The sequence below is a fragment of the Oncorhynchus clarkii genome, unplaced genomic scaffold, assembly GCF_045791955.1.
Source record: "Oncorhynchus clarkii lewisi isolate Uvic-CL-2024 unplaced genomic scaffold, UVic_Ocla_1.0 unplaced_contig_8876_pilon_pilon, whole genome shotgun sequence".
NCBI lineage: Eukaryota > Metazoa > Chordata > Actinopteri > Salmoniformes > Salmonidae > Oncorhynchus > Oncorhynchus clarkii.
Window position 1 is genome coordinate 918 of NW_027260948.1, and position 17,003 is coordinate 17,920.

A 17,003-nucleotide genomic window follows, 5' to 3' on the forward strand; every position below is an offset into this window, starting at 1 on the left:
ATATTACTAAACAATAATGCATCAAATATATTACCAAACGATAATGTATCACACATATTACCAAACAATAATGCATCACACATATTACTAAACAATAATGCATCACACATATTACTAAACAACAATGCATCATACATATTACTAAACGATAATGCATCATACATATCACTAAAAGATAATGATTTATACATATTACTAAATGATAATGCACCACACATATTACTAAACGATAATGAACCACATATATTACTAAACGATAATGCACCATGCATATCACTAAACGATAATGCACCATATATATTACTAAACGATAATGTGCCACACATATCACTAAACGATAATGCATCATATATATTACTAAACGATAATGCGCCATACATATTACTAAACAATAATGCATCATATTATCTGGAAACCATCTTAAACTGATATTATTTATGAATATAATGTGTTAGTTCTCTCTCTTAAAAGAGGTCTAAAGGGACAAAATGAACTCTGACATGATACTGTTAGATCAGATGAATGACAGGCTTTACAACAGATCAGAAGGACGGGCTTTACAACCGATCAGATGAATGACAGGCTTTACAACAGATCAGATGAAGGACAGGCTTTACAACAGATCAGATGAATGACAGGCTTTACAACAGATCAGATGAAGGACAGGCTTTACAGCAGATCAGAAGGACAGACTTTACAACAGATCAGATGAAGGAAAGGCTTTACAACAGATCAGATGAATGACAGGCTTTACAACAGTCTCACCGTGACTCTATCCCTCCTCTCTGCAGTTTGAGAAGGACAAACAGCACGACATCCGTTCGTTCTTCTCTCCGGACGCGGGTAAAGAGAAGAAGAGGAAAAGAACAGAGGGTGAGGTTTGCCTTTCCCCCGTTACCCCCTCAGAGAAGGAGGGTTCTATAGATGTGGAGAACTCAGAGAGTGACAAGAAGAAAAACTACAACTCCCAAGATCCCCCTGACCTCCAGGACCTAGACTTCTCTCCCCTGGTGAAGAGGCTGCGGCTGCCCACCTCCACCCTCACCCCCAGCGCTACCCACAGCCCCAGGTCTCGTCTTGGGGGGAAAAGGAGGTCCCTCCATGGGGGGAGAGACACCAGCAGCAGCCCCCTGTCCTCTCTGTTTACCCCCCGTCGGCTCTCTGAGAAAGGGACCCCGAAACCAAGGTTGAGACCCAGACCAGGACCACCAGATCAGGGGAAGGGAGATCAGTGGAGCTGTGGGGCCTGTACTTACTCCAACAACATCCTGCTCCTTTACTGTGAGGTGTGTGAGTCCCCACTCCACAGGCCCAGCACTGGTGAGTACACACACACACACACACACACACACGTTGGCAGGCGTAACATACACCAAGTCAGAAATAGACCAGCGTGACAACGTGTCTCTGCTAGATGACAACGAGTAGAAGAGGACGCAACACACTGTTCACCTGACTGTCAAGTGAGAAACAGTCACAAGGCCTGTTCTCGGTGTGCCGCGCGTCTCCAAGTTTACAAAGTAAAGTTGATGAATTGGCCCCGGCTGAAGTTAAAGTTCCCCAAGGCACTCTGGCTGACTATCTAATAGGACTGGGAGAAGGAAGGTAACTGTCTCTCCTCAAACACAGACACCTCCTGGTTCAGTTGGCAGTACCGGGGGAAAGTGGAGGGCGTAAAGAGGGGGGTGAAGGAGGGTTGAGATCAGTCCTCAGTCTTTAAAGGATTACCTGTTCTTCCATCCATCAAGACCGAGCGGCACAGGGAATTCACACAGCAGCATCCCTCCTGTCTGTCTCTCAGTAATAATAACCCAGAATAACCCTGCTACCTGCCTGGGTTGTTGCTCTGTAATGCTGGGTTGCTGCTCTGTAAGGCTGGGTTGCTGCTCTGTAAGGCTGGGTTGTTGCTCTGTAAGGCTGGGTTGTTGCTCTGTAAGGCTGGGTTGCTGCTCTGTAAGGCTGGGTTGTTGCTCTGTAAGGCTGGGTTGTTGCTCTGTAAGGCTGGGTTGTTGCTCTGTAAGGCTGGGTTGTTGCTCTGTAAGGCTGGGTTGTTGCTCTGTAAGGCTGGGTTGTTGCTCTGTAAGGCTGGGTTGTTGCTCTGTAAGGCTGGGTTGCTGCTCTGTAAGGCTGGGTTGCTGCTCTTTGCCAAGATAATCCATCGACCTATCAAGAATGATCATCACACAGGTGCAGCTTGTGCTGCGGACAATAAAAGGTCACTCTTAAATGTGCTGTTTTGTCACACAACACAATGCCACAGATATTTTGAGGGAGTGCGCATTTGGCCTACTGACTGCAAGAATATCCACCAGAGCTGTTGCCAGAGAGTTGAATGTTCATTTCTCAACCAGAAGCCGGCTCCAACTACGTTTTAGAGAATTTGGCAATATGTCCAAGCGGCCTCAGAACCGCAGACCACGTGTAACCACACCAGCCCAGGACCTCCACATCCGGCCTCTTCACCTGCGGGATCGTCTGAGACCAGCCCCCCCTGGACAGCTGATGAAACAGAGCAGTTTGTCTTTCTGTAACAAACCCCTGTGGGGGAAAACTCATTCTGATTGGCTGGGCCTGGCTCCTCAGTGGGTGGGCCTGGCTCCTCAGTGGGTGGGCCTGGCTCCTCAGTGGGTGGGCCTGGCTCCTCAGTGGCTGGGCCTGGCTCCTCAGTGGCTGGGCCTGGCTCCTCAGTGGGTGGGCCCATGGCTCCTCAGTGGGAGGGCCCATGGCTCCTCAGTGGGTGGGCCCGGCTCGTCAGTGGGTGGGCCCGGCTCGTCAGTGGGTGGGCCCGGCTCGTCAGTGGGTGGGCCTGGCTCCTCAGTGGGTGGGCCCATGGCTCCTCAGTGGGTGGGCCCATGGCTCCTCAGTGGGTGGGCCCATGGCTCCTCAGTGGGTGGGCCCATGGCTCCTCAGTGGGTGGGCCCATGGCTCCTCAGTGGGTGGGCCCATGGCTCCTCAGTGGGTGGGCCCATGGCTCCTCAGTGGGTGGGCCCATGGCTCCTCAGTGGGTGGGCCCATGGCTCCTCAGTGGGTGGGCCCATGGCTCCTCAGTGGGTGGGCCTGGCTCCTCAGTGGGTGGGCCCATGGCTCCTCAGTGGGTGGGCCTGGCTCCTCAGTGGGTGGGCCCATGGCTTATGCCTCTGCCCAGTCATGTGAAATCTATAGATTAGGGCCTAATGAATTTATTTAAAATGACTGATTTCCTTATATGAACTGTAACTCAGTAAAATCGTTGAAATGGTTGCAGGTTGCTTTAACATTTATGTTCAGTAGAGTTATCAGGTAGAACAGAAATGCAGCAGTACTCAGGACCTCCAGGTGAGATCTGAATAGCGCTGGTGTAGGGGATGTTATACAGGCACCTGACTGTCTGTCAACACTAGAGGAGGGTGGTCTCAATCATAGAAATAGGATCACTAGAACATACATTGTATTTCTATGCTAGACTAGCTCGATCATCAAGGACTGATCAAACACACCATTACAATTGTGTTGTTTTTTTGTCTCACACACACACACACACACACACACACACACACACACAATCCGTTAACAAAATCCTCTCCATGTCATGCTTGACTGAGGTGTGTAATGTTTGATATCTAATCAGCAAACAAACACGGTTCTCTGTTGTGGAACTGCTGGCACCACAGGCAGCATGTTAGAAGGAGAATTTACCAGGCCGTCAGATCTGTAATGACAACCGAGGCAGAACAACAACTCTGATGGTATTAAGACTTCACATCTCTCAAAACATGACACTGTAATCACTGTCACCAAACAGGAAATGCTGAGAAAATAAGCACTATTATATCACAGCATTAGGAAATAAATGCATATTGCATTCAGACTTTTGACAAGGATCACTTTTTTAGAATCGTCAGGAGGATGTGTTGTTTGGCAGTCTAGTCTGAGGAGGACGTCTTGTTTGGCAGGAGGTAGTCTAGTCTGAGGAGGATGTCTTGTTTGGCAGGCAGCAGTCTGAGGAGGATGTCTTGTTTGGCAGGCAGTAGTCTAGTCTGAGGAGGATGTCTTGTTTGGCAGGCAGTAGTCTAGTCTGAGGAGGATGTCTTGTTTGGCAGGCAGTAGTCTAGTCTGAGGAGGATGTCTTGTTTGGCAGGCAGCAGTCTAGTCTGAGGAGGATGTCTTGTTTGGCAGGCAGCAGTCTAGTCTGAGGAGGATGTCTTGTTTGGCAGGCAGCAGTCTAGTCTGAGGAGGATGTCTTGTTTGGCAGGCAGCAGTCTAGTCTGAGGAGGATGTCTTGTTTGGCAGGCAGTAGTCTAGTCTGAGGAGGATGTCTTGTTTGGCAGGCAGCAGTCTAGTCTGAGGAGGATGTCTTGTTTGGCAGGCAGCAGTCTAGTCTGAGGAGGATGTCTTGTTTGGCAGGCAGCAGTCTAGTCTGAGGAGGATGTCTTGTTTGGCAGGCAGCAGTCTAGTCTGAGGAGGATGTCTTGTTTGGCAGGCAGCAGTCTAGTCTGAGGAGGATGTCTTGTTTGGCAGGCAGTAGTCTAGTCTGAGGAGGATGTCTTGTTTGGCAGGCAGCAGTCTAGTCTGAGGAGGATGTCTTGTTTGGCAGTCAGCAGTCTAGTCTGAGGAGGATGTCTTGTTTGGCAGGCAGCAGTCTAGTCTGAGGAGGATGTCTTGTTTGGCAGGCAGCAGTCTAGTCTGAGGAGGATGTCTTGTTTGGAAGGCAGCAGTCTAGTCTGAGGAGGATGTCTTGTTTGGCAGGCAGCAGTCTAGTCTGAGGAGGATGTCTTGTTTGGCAGGCAGTAGTCTAGTCTGAGGAGGATGTCTTGTTTGGCAGGCAGCAGTCTAGTCTGAGGAGGATGTCTTGTTTGGCAGGCAGCAGTCTAGTCTGAGGAGGATGTCTTGTTTGGCAGGCAGCAGTCTGAGGAGGATGTCTTGTTTGGCAGGCAGCAGTCTGAGGAGGATGTCTTGTTTGGCAGGCAGTAGTCTAGTCTGAGGAGGATGTCTTGTTTGGCAGGCAGTAGTCTAGTCTGAGGAGGATGTCTTGTTTGGCAGGCAGCAGTCTGAGGAGGATGTCTTGTTTGGCAGGCAGCAGTCTGAGGAGGATGTCTTGTTTGGCAGGCAGCAGTCTAGTCTGAGGAGGATGTCTTGTTTGGCAGGCAGCAGTCTGAGGAGGATGTCTTGTTTGGCAGGCAGCAGTCTAGTCTGAGGAGGATGTCTTGTTTGGCAGGCAGCAGTCTGAGGAGGATGTCTTGTTTGGCAGGCAGCAGTCTGAGGAGAATGTCTTGTTTGGCAGGCAGTAGTCTAGTCTGAGGAGGATGTCTTGTTTGGCAGGCAGTAGTCTGAGGAGAATGTCTTGTTTTGCAGGCAGCAGTCTAGTCTGAGGAGGATGTCTTGTTTGGCAGGCAGTTGTCTAGTCTGAGGAGGATGTCTTGTTTGGCAGGCAGCAGTCTGAGGAGGATGTCTTGTTTGGCAGGAGGTAGTCTGAGGAGGATGTCTTGTTTGACAGGCAGTAGTCTAGTCTGAGGAGTATGTCTTGTTTGGCAGGCAGTAGTCTAGTCTGAGGAGGATGTCTTGTTTGGCAGTCTAGTCTGAGGAGGATGTCTTGTTTTGCAGGCAGCAGTCTAGTCTGAGGAGGATGTCTTGTTTGGCAGGCAGCAGTCTAGTCTGAGGAGGATGTCTTCTTTGGCAGGCAGTAGTCTAGTCTGAGGAGGATGTCTTGTTTGGCAGGCAGCAGTCTAGTCTGAGGAGGATGTCTTGTTTGGCAGGCAGCAGTCTAGTCTGAGGAGGATGTCTTGTTTGGCAGGCAGTAGTCTAGTCTGAGGAGGATGTCTTGTTTGGCAGGCAGCAGTCTAGTCTGAGGAGGATGTCTTGTTTGGCAGGCAGCAGTCTGAGGAGGATGTCTTGTTTGGCAGGAGGTAGTCTGAGGAGGATGTCTTGTTTGGCAGGCAGCAGTCTGAGGAGGATGTCTTGTTTGGCAGGAGGTAGTCTGAGGAGGATGTCTTGTTTGGCAGTCAGCAGTCTAGTCTGAGGAGGATGTCTTGTTTGGCAGTCTAGTCTGAGGAGGATGTCTTGTTTGGCAGGCAGCAGTCTAGTCTGAGGAGGATGTCTTGTTTGGCAGGCAGTAGTCTAGTCTGAGGAGGATGTCTTGTTTGGCAGGCAGCAGTCTAGTCTGAGGAGGATGTCTTGTTTGGCAGGCAGCAGTCCAGTCTGAGGAGGATGTCTTGTTTGGCAGGCAGCAGTCTGAGGAGGATGTCTTGTTTGGCAGGCAGCAGTCTGAGGAGGATGTCTTGTTTGGCAGGCAGCAGTCTAGTCTGAGGAGGATGTCTTGTTTGGCAGGAGGTAGTCTAGTCTGAGGAGGATGTCTTGTTTGGCAGGCAGCAGTCTGAGGAGGATGTCTTGTTTGGCAGGCAGCAGTCTGAGGAGAATGTCTTGTTTTGCAGGCAGCAGTCTAGTCTGAGGAGGATGTCTTGTTTGGCAGGCAGTAGTCTAGTCTGAGGAGAATGTCTTGTTTGGCAGGCAGTAGTCTGAGGAGGATGTCTTGTTTGGCAGGCAGCAGTCTAGTCTGAGGAGGATGTCTTGTTTGGCAGGCAGCAGTCTAGTCTGAGGAGATTGTCTTGTTTGGCAGGCAGCAGTCTAGTCTGAGGAGGATGTCTTGTTTGGCAGGCAGCAGTCTAGTCTGAGGAGAATGTCTTGTTTTGCAGGCAGCAGTCTAGTCTGAGGAGAATTGAGCTGCAGTCTCTGGTCCCCTCAGCTCGTTAGTTGTCGGGGCTCGGCGTCGGGCGCTGGGAAATTCAGGTGACATTTGAGAAAATCTATAAGAGGATGGCCTTTCAGAAACAAACCTTACAATGGAAACATCATGAATTAGTCTGTTAGTTCCAGTTCTTCCTCTGTTCGTCCACAACAAAACAAAACACGTTCAGGATGTCACAATTTATCAAAGAAGGGGCCCATAATTGCCCACAGATGAAATTTGAGTTGAGAATCAGTTGCATATTGATGGCCCGTATCCTGCTCATTTTCAACATATCAGCAGCATTTTATTAGTTTTCACCATGTGTTACCAAGTCACAAATATTCCACACTGTCTGAGCAGAATGACAAGAATCTGTGTCTCTCAACCAGCAGCTGCTCACATTTGAATTCACACATGATTTTAGTGACTGTGTGACGCATTGCTTCTCTGCTCCCCTAGCAGGTCTTTGAACTACTTCCTGTAATCTTGGCCTTTGTACATTTCGCTGAACACAACTGTACAAAACTAATCTGTGTGGTTGTACATGTTTTCTACACGGATATGAACTGTTAGGCTACATGTACATCTATAAAGAACCTGGTGTTTTCCTCTTTTCCACCTCTCAGCTCCAGACATACAATCTACAGGTTCACCTGCTATGTCCCCAGGCTCCAGGCCTGATCAGTCCACCCCTAGAGAACACCCCTGGATCGTCCTCTCTGGGTCGGACAGCAAGCAGGAGGACCCCCCCTGTCCTGGTCCTGCCTCTCCCAGGACAACTGAACCACAGACGGACGGTCAACAGAGAGGGCTGGAGGAGAGACAGACAGACGGTCAACAGAGAGAGCAGGAGGAGGAGAGACAGACAGACGGTCAACAGAGAGGGCAGGAGGAGAGACAGACAGACGGTCAAGAGAGAGAGCAGGAGAAGGAGAGACAATCACCAGGAGAGGACCAGTCAGCCCCTCATGAGCACACTGATGGTAATCCAACTTTAATCTTCCCTTTCCTGCTACCCTCCTTTCCTTCTTCCCTCCTACATATCTGGGGGATATTGTCTGGGGTGAATAGTCACCCATATGTTGTAATGCTGTAATGCTATGTATCACTGAGGTAGTCATCAATATGCCGCCAGCTGCCTCCCTCCGTTGTGTGGTGATTGGGTAAGGGAGGGTGTGACTTATTATTGTTAGTATTATTATAGAAGGGGATTGTTTCTTCTCTTCACAGCCTTATGGGATTTAAACTGGCTCTAAACTATAGGTTCATGAAATTGCTTTTATTTTGTGTATTTTGCATTTACCTCAAGTTTTTAATTGCTCTGAAAAACTCCATAAGAATGAGTCATATTATCCGTGTCTGTCTTGTCTGTCCTGTCTGTCCTGTCTGTCTGTCTCTACATGAATTAACACCCTCAACAGCACCAACCAGCTCCAGTCATCATAACACATCACACATTCTGATCCAGAAATATGTCCAGAAAAAAAGAACTGTGTTCTGTTAGTCCTGCCTTGTCTTGTCTTTCCCATTCGGGACTTTTCCTGAAGCTCATTTAATGGCCTTGTGTATGTCACTCACTTCTGATGGTGATGTGACACTAGTGGCTGGGTGTTCTATTTCCAGACAGACGTTCTTCAGTCTCAGGGTTCATGTGGAAGACTGCAGTGGACCAATAAAAGTGAGGAGGAGGAGGAGGAGGAGGAGGAGGAGGAGAGAGAAGAGCCTTGCTGTTGAGAGAGGCCGCTGTAGGCAGACTATGTGCTCACTGCCCACAAAATGAGGTGGAAACTGAGCTGCACTTCCTAACCTCCTGCCCAATGTATGTCAATATTAGAGACACATATTTCCCTCAGATTACACAGATCCACAAATAATTAGAAAACAAATCCAATTTTGATAAACTCCCATATCTATTGGGTGAAATACTACAGTGTGACATCACAGCAGCAAGATGTGTGACCTGTTACCACAAGAAAAGGGCAACCAGTGAAGAACAAACACCATTGTAAATACAACCCATGTTTATTTATTTTCCCTTTTGTACTTTAACTTTTGCACATTGTTACAACACTCTATATAGACATAATATGACATTTGAAATGTCTTTATTCTTTTGTAAGGTCTGTGAGTGTCATGTTTACTGTTCATTTTATTGTTTATTTAACTTTTTGTTTATTATCTATTTCACTTGCTTTGACAATGTTAACACGTGTTACCCATCGAGAGAGGGAGAGGATTCTAGAAGACAGGAAGGCATTAGATTCTAGACGACAGAGAGGGAGAGGGTTCTAGAAGACAGGGAGACATTAGATTCTAGACGACAGAGAGGCATTGGGTTCTAGAAGACAGGGAGACATTAGATTCTAGACGACAGAGAGGCATTAGATTCTAGACGACAGAGAGGCATTGGATTCTAGACGACAGGGAGGCATTGGATTCTAGACGACAGAGAGGCATTGGATTCTAGACGACAGGGAGGCATTAGATTCTAGACGACAGAGAGGCATTAGATTCTAGACGACAGAGAGGCATTGGATTCTAGACGACAGGGAGGCATTGGATTCTAGACGACAGAGAGGCATTGGATTCTAGACGACAGGGAGGCATTAGATTCTAGACGACAGAGAGGGAGAGGGTTCTAGAAGACAGGGAGACATTAGATTCTAGACGACAGAGAGGCATTGGGTTCTAGAAGACAGGGAGACATTAGATTCTAGACGACAGAGAGGCATTAGATTCTAGACGACAGAGAGGCATTGGATTCTAGACGACAGGGAGGCATTGGATTCTAGACGACAGAGAGGCATTGGATTCTAGACGACAGGGAGGCATTAGATTCTAGACGACAGAGAGGCATTAGATTCTAGACGACAGGGAGGCATTGGATTCTAGACGACAGGGAGGCATTGGATTCTAGACGACAGAGAGGCATTGGATTCTAGACGACAGGGAGGCATTAGATTCTAGACAACAGGGAGGCATTAGATTCTAGACGACAGGGAGGCATTAGATTCTAGACGACAGAGAGGCATTAGATTCTAGACGACAGGGAGGCATTGGATTCTAGACGACAGAGAGGCATTGGATTCTAGAAGACAGGGAGGCATTAGATTCTAGACGACAGAGAGGCATTGGATTCTAGACGACAGGGAGGCATTGGATTCTAGACGACAGAGAGGCATTGGATTCTAGAAGACAGGGAGGCATTAGATTCTAGACGACAGGGAGGCATTAGATTCTAGACGACAGAGAGGCATTCGATTCTAGACGACAGAGAGGCATTAGATTCTAGACGACAGGGAGGCATTCGATTCTAGACGACAGGGAGGCATTCGATTCTAGACGACAGGGAGGCATTAGATTCTAGATGACAGAGAGGCATTAGATTCTAGACGACAGGGAGGCATTAGATTTTAGACGACAGGGAGACATTAGATTCTAGACGACAGAGGCATTGGATTCTAGACGACAGAGAGGCATTAGATTCTAGACGACAGAGAGGCATTGGATTCTAGACGACAGAGAGGCATTGGATTCTAGACGACAGGGAGGCATTGGATTCTAGACGACAGGGAGGCATTGGATTCTAGACGACAGGGAGGCATTGGATTCTAGACGACAGAGAGGCATTGGATTCTAGACGACAGGGAGGCATTAGATTCTAGACGACAGGGAGGCATTAGATTCTAGACGACAGAGAGGCATTAGATTCTAGACGACAGGGAGGCATTGGATTCTAGACGACAGAGAGGCATTGGATTCTAGAAGACAGGGAGGCATTAGATTCTAGACGACAGAGAGGCATTGGATTCTAGACGACAGAGAGGCATTAGATTCTAGACGACAGAGAGGCATTGGATTCTAGAAGACAGGGAGGCATTAGATTCTAGACGACAGAGAGGCATTGGATTCTAGACGACAGAGAGGCATTAGATTCTAGACGACAGGGAGGCATTGGATTCTAGACGACAGAGAGGCATTAGATTCTAGACGACAGAGAGGCATTGGATTCTAGACGACAGAGAGGCATTAGATTCTAGACGACAGAGAGGCATTAGATTCTAGACGACAGGGAGGCATTGGATTCTAGACGACAGAGAGGCATTGGATTCTAGAAGACAGGGAGGCATTAGATTCTAGACGACAGAGAGGCATTGGATTCTAGACGACAGAGAGGCATTAGATTCTAGACGACAGAGAGGCATTGGATTCTAGAAGACAGGGAGGCATTAGATTCTAGACGACAGAGAGGCATTGGATTCTAGACGACAGAGAGGCATTAGATTCTAGACGACAGAGAGGCATTCGATTCTAGACGACAGAGAGGCATTAGATTCTAGACGACAGGGAGGCATTCGATTCTAGACGACAGGGAGGCATTCGATTCTAGACGACAGGGAGGCATTAGATTCTAGATGACAGAGAGGCATTAGATTCTAGACGACAGGGAGGCATTAGATTTTAGACGACAGGGAGGCATTAGATTCTAGACGACAGAGAGGCATTAGATTCTAGACGACAGAGAGGCATTAGATTCTAGACGACAGAGAGGCATTAGATTCTAGACGACAGGGAGGCATTGGATTCTAGACGACAGGGAGGCATTGGATTCTAGACGACAGAGAGGCATTGGATTCTAGACGACAGGGAGGCATTAGATTCTAGACGACAGGGAGGCATTAGATTCTAGACGACAGGGAGGCATTAGATTCTAGACGACAGAGAGGCATTAGATTCTAGACGACAGGGAGGCATTGGATTCTAGACGACAGAGAGGCATTGGATTCTAGAAGACAGGGAGGCATTAGATTCTAGACGACAGAGAGGCATTGGATTCTAGACGACAGGGAGGCATTGGATTCTAGACGACAGAGAGGCATTGGATTCTAGAAGACAGGGAGGCATTAGATTCTAGACGACAGGGAGGCATTAGATTCTAGACGACAGAGAGGCATTCGATTCTAGACGACAGAGAGGCATTAGATTCTAGACGACAGGGAGGCATTCGATTCTAGACGACAGGGAGGCATTCGATTCTAGACGACAGGGAGGCATTAGATTCTAGATGACAGAGAGGCATTAGATTCTAGACGACAGGGAGGCATTAGATTTTAGACGACAGGGAGACATTAGATTCTAGACGACAGAGGCATTGGATTCTAGACGACAGAGAGGCATTAGATTCTAGACGACAGAGAGGCATTGGATTCTAGACGACAGAGAGGCATTGGATTCTAGACGACAGGGAGGCATTGGATTCTAGACGACAGGGAGGCATTGGATTCTAGACGACAGGGAGGCATTGGATTCTAGACGACAGAGAGGCATTGGATTCTAGACGACAGGGAGGCATTAGATTCTAGACGACAGGGAGGCATTAGATTCTAGACGACAGGGAGGCATTAGATTCTAGACGACAGAGAGGCATTAGATTCTAGACGACAGGGAGGCATTGGATTCTAGACGACAGAGAGGCATTGGATTCTAGAAGACAGGGAGGCATTAGATTCTAGACGACAGAGAGGCATTGGATTCTAGACGACAGAGAGGCATTAGATTCTAGACGACAGAGAGGCATTGGATTCTAGAAGACAGGGAGGCATTAGATTCTAGACGACAGAGAGGCATTGGATTCTAGACGACAGAGAGGCATTAGATTCTAGACGACAGGGAGGCATTGGATTCTAGACGACAGAGAGGCATTAGATTCTAGACGACAGAGAGGCATTGGATTCTAGACGACAGAGAGGCATTAGATTCTAGACGACAGAGAGGCATTAGATTCTAGACGACAGGGAGGCATTGGATTCTAGACGACAGAGAGGCATTGGATTCTAGAAGACAGGGAGGCATTAGATTCTAGACGACAGAGAGGCATTGGATTCTAGACGACAGAGAGGCATTAGATTCTAGACGACAGAGAGGCATTGGATTCTAGAAGACAGGGAGGCATTAGATTCTAGACGACAGAGAGGCATTGGATTCTAGACGACAGAGAGGCATTAGATTCTAGACGACAGAGAGGCATTCGATTCTAGACGACAGAGAGGCATTAGATTCTAGACGACAGGGAGGCATTCGATTCTAGACGACAGGGAGGCATTCGATTCTAGACGACAGGGAGGCATTAGATTCTAGATGACAGAGAGGCATTAGATTCTAGACGACAGGGAGGCATTAGATTTTAGACGACAGGGAGACATTAGATTCTAGACGACAGAGGCATTGGATTCTAGACGACAGAGAGGCATTAGATTCTAGACGACAGAGAGGCATTGGATTCTAGACGACAGAGAGGCATTGGATTCTAGACGACAGGGAGGCATTGGATTCTAGACGACAGGGAGGCATTGGATTCTAGACGACAGGGAGGCATTGGATTCTAGACGACAGAGAGGCATTGGATTCTAGACGACAGGGAGGCATTAGATTCTAGACGACAGGGAGGCATTAGATTCTAGACGACAGGGAGGCATTAGATTCTAGACGACAGAGAGGCATTGGATTCTAGACGACAGAGAGGCATTGGATTCTAGACGACAGAGAGGCATTAGATTCTAGACGACAGGGAGGCATTAGATTCTAGACGACAGAGAGGCATTGGATTCTAGACGACAGAGAGGCATTGGATTCTAGACGACAGAGAGGCATTGGATTCTAGACGACAGAGAGGCATTGGATTCTAGACGACAGAGAGGCATTGGATTCTAGACGACAGAGAGGCATTGGATTCTGGACCACAGAGAGGCATATCCTGTCTGTTCTAACTAAAGCTGCTGTCGTCACCTAGATAGATATCCTGTCTGTTCTAACTAAAGCTGCTGTCGTCACCTAGATGGATATCCTGTCTGTTCTAACTAAAGCTGCTGTCCCACCTAGATAGATATCCTGTCTGTTCTAACTAAAGCTGCTGTTGTCACCTAGATAGATATCCTGTCTGTTCTAACTAAAGCTGCTGTCGTCACCTAGATAGACATCCTGTCTGTTCTAACTAAAGCTGCTGTCGCCCACCTAGACAGATATCCTGTCTGTTCTAACTAAAGCTGCTGTCGTCACCTAGATAGATATCCTGTCTGTTCTAACTAAAGCTGCTGTCGTCACCTAGATAGATATCCTGTCTGTTCTAACTAAAGCTGCTGTCGTCCACCTAGATAGATATCCTGTCTGTTCTAACTAAAGCTGCTGTCGTCACCTAGATAGATATCCTGTCTGTTCTAACTAAAGCTGCTGTCTTCCACCTAGATAGATATCCTGTCTGTTCTAACTAAAGCTGCTGTCGCCCACCTAGATAGATATCCTGTCTGTTCTAACTAAAGCTGCTGTCGTCACCTAGACAGATATCCTGTCTGTTCTAACTAAAGCTGCTGTCGCCCACCTAGACAGATATCCTGTCTGTTCTAACTAAAGCTGCTGTCGTCACCTAGATAGATAGATATCCTGTCTGTTCTAACTAAAGCTGCTGTCGTCCACCTAGATAGATATCCTGTCTGTTCTAACTAAAGCTGCTGTCGTCACCTAGATAGATATCCTGTCTGTTCTAACTAAAGCTGCTGTGGTCACCTAGATAGATATCCTGTCTGTTCTAACTAAAGCTGCTGTCGTCACATAGATAGATATCCTGTCTGTTCTAACTAAAGCTGCTGTCGTCCACCTAGATAGATATCCTGTCTGTTCTAACTAAAGCTGCTGTCGTCACCTAGATAGATATCCTGTCTGTTCTAACTAAAGCTGCTGTGTACTGTGACTGTCCCTCCTAGATAGATATCCTGTCTGTTCTAACTAAAGCTGCTGTGTACTGTGACTGTCCCTCCTAGATAGATATCCTGTCTGTTCTAACTAAAGCTGCTGTGTACTGTGACTGTCCCTCCTAGATAGATATCCTGTCTGTTCTAACTAAAGCTGCTGTGTACTGTGACTGTCCCTCCTAGATGTATATATGGAGTCTGATTTCCTCCTATTGACCTTTTCTTGCAGGCGTTGTGATCATTAGGGAGCCTCACCCCTCGACCGTAGTGACCTTTCTCCTCTCTCCCTCCCTGCAGCCCAGACACACAGTGTATTTAGTCCTGCTGATGGTGATGCTACGGCCAGTCTCCCCCTGTACCCCAACATGAAGTTCTGCGCCAGCAAGAACACTGAGCGTATCTACCTTTACTCCCAGGTACATGATGATGCTGCTACTCTGTACTCTACACTCCTCCTTCCTCGTCCCCTCTCGCCTCCTCGTCCCCTCTCTTCCTTCCCCTCTCTCCTCTTCCTCCTCTCTCCTACTCCTTCCCCTCTCTCCTCTTCCTTCTCCCTCCTCCTCCTTCCCTTCTCTCCTCTTCCTCCTTCCCCTCTCTCCTCTTCCTCCTCTCTCCTCTTCCTCCTCTCTCCTACTCCTTCCCCTCTCTCCTCTTTCTCCTCTCTCCTACTCCTTCTCCTCTCTCCTCTTCCTCCTCCCTCCTCCTCCTTCCCCTCTCTCCTCTTCCTCCTCTCTCCTCCTCCTTCCCCTCTCTCCTCTTCCTCCTCTCTCCTACTCCTTCCAATCTCTCCTCATCCTCCTTCCCCTCTCTCCTCATCCTCCTCCCTCCTCCTCCTTCCCCTCTCTCCTCTTCCTCCTCCCTCCTCCTCCTTCCCCTCTCTCCTCATCCTCCTCCTCCGTCCCCTCTCTCCTCTTCCTCCTCCCTCCTCCTCCTTCCCCTCTCTCCTCTTCCTCCTCCTTCCCTTCTCTCCTCTTCCTCCTCCCTCCTCCTCCTTCCCCTCTCTCCTCTTCCTCCTCCCTCCTCCTCCTTCCCCTCTCTCCTCATCCTCCTTCTCCTTCCCCTCTCTCCTCTTCCTCCTCCCTCCTCCTCCTTCCCCTCTCTCCTCTTCCTCCTCCTCCTTCCCCTCTCTCCTCTTCCTCCTCCCTCCTCCTTCCCCTCTCTCCTCTTCCTCCTCCCTCCTCCTCCTTCCCCTCTCTCCTCATCCTCCTCCTCCTTCCCCTCTCTCCTCTTCCTCCTCCCTCCTCCTCCTTCCCCTCTCTCCTCATCCTCCTCCTCCTTCCCCTCTCTCCTCTTCCTCCTCTCTCCTCCTCCTTCCCCTCTCTCCTCTTCCTCCTCCCTCCTCCTCCTTCCCCTCTCTCCTCTTCCTCCTCCCTCCTCCTCCTTCCCCTCTCTCCTCTTCCTCCTCCTTCCCCTCTCTCCTCTTCCTCCTCCTTCCCCTCTCTCCTCTTCCTCCTCCCTCCTCCTCCTTCCCCTCTCTCCTCTTCCTCCTCTCTCCTCCTCCTTCCCCTCTCACCGCTTCCTCCTCGCTCCTCCTCCTTCCCCTCTCTCCTCTTCCTCCTCCTTCCCTTCTCTCCTCTTCCTCCTCCTTCCCCTCTCTCCTCTTCCTCCTCTCTCCTCCTTCCCCTCTCCTCCTCCTCTTACTTCTCCTCTTCCTCCTCCCTCCTCCTCCTCCCCCTCTCTCCTCTTCCTCCTCTCTCCTCCTCCTTCATTTCCCCTCTTTAATACCTGTAGTCCAATATGTCTTTGAAATGAGTGACCAATTGAAATGGAAATGTAATATTTTCTGTGACAGACCTCTTATGTACCATCAAAGGATAAGCATCTTATCTACCTTCTTCAACATAACAATACCCTTTTAAGGCATAAATCAGACGTGGTTTACCCTTGTAAATCATGTCTGATTTGATTCATCCTAGGCCATTCACATTATTCAGAAATTGATTTAATCAACTGCTAAATGAAAATGGGATCAGATTTGTCAATCTGGGTGAAATGTAAAGTATTACGTATGAGGAATTGGCTTACAGCTGAAGTGTGTGAATGTGTCTTATCTATTCTCTGTGTCTCTCCCTTCATCAGGAGGACAGTCCACTGCACTGGAATTTCATTCCTCTGGACATTAAACTGGACAGCTGGGAGGACCTGCCTGAAGCCTTCAGACGCAGAGAGAACAGGACACAGGTCGGTTTGTTTGACCCGCAAGTAGACAACACTGTGGTCTAGTCACAGGAGGTCACCTAGAGGTAGACATCACTGTAGTCTAGTCACAGGAGGTCACCTAGAGGTAGACAACACTGTAGTCTAGTCACAGGAGGTCACCTAGAGGTAGACAACACTGTAGTCACAGGAGGGAAGCTGTCACCTAGAGGTAGACATCACTGTAGTCTAGTCACAGGAGGTCACCTAGAGGTAGACATCACTGTAGTCTAGTCACAGGAGGTCACCTAGAGGTAGACAACACTGTGGTCTAGTCACAGGAGGTCACCTAGAGGTAGACAACACTGTAGTCTAGTCACAGGAGGTCACCTAGAGGTAGACATCACTGTAGTCTAGTC

General features: G+C 48.5%; 1 protein-coding gene across 1 annotated transcript in view; it reads left to right on the plus strand.

The window, feature by feature from the left end:
• Positions 1 to 791: 791 nt before the first annotated feature.
• LOC139402486 (DNA annealing helicase and endonuclease ZRANB3-like) overlaps positions 792 to 17,003 on the plus strand; it is a gene marked incomplete at its 5' end in the record, with an annotated part of 36,107 nt that continues 19,895 nt past the window's right edge. Inside the window, 4 exons of the mRNA XM_071146450.1 lie at positions 792 to 1,320; positions 7,330 to 7,686; positions 14,746 to 14,864; positions 16,528 to 16,629. Coding sequence (XP_071002551.1) covers positions 792 to 1,320; positions 7,330 to 7,686; positions 14,746 to 14,864; positions 16,528 to 16,629 — 1,107 coding nt within the window. The remainder of the gene's footprint in view (positions 1,321 to 7,329; positions 7,687 to 14,745; positions 14,865 to 16,527; positions 16,630 to 17,003) is intronic.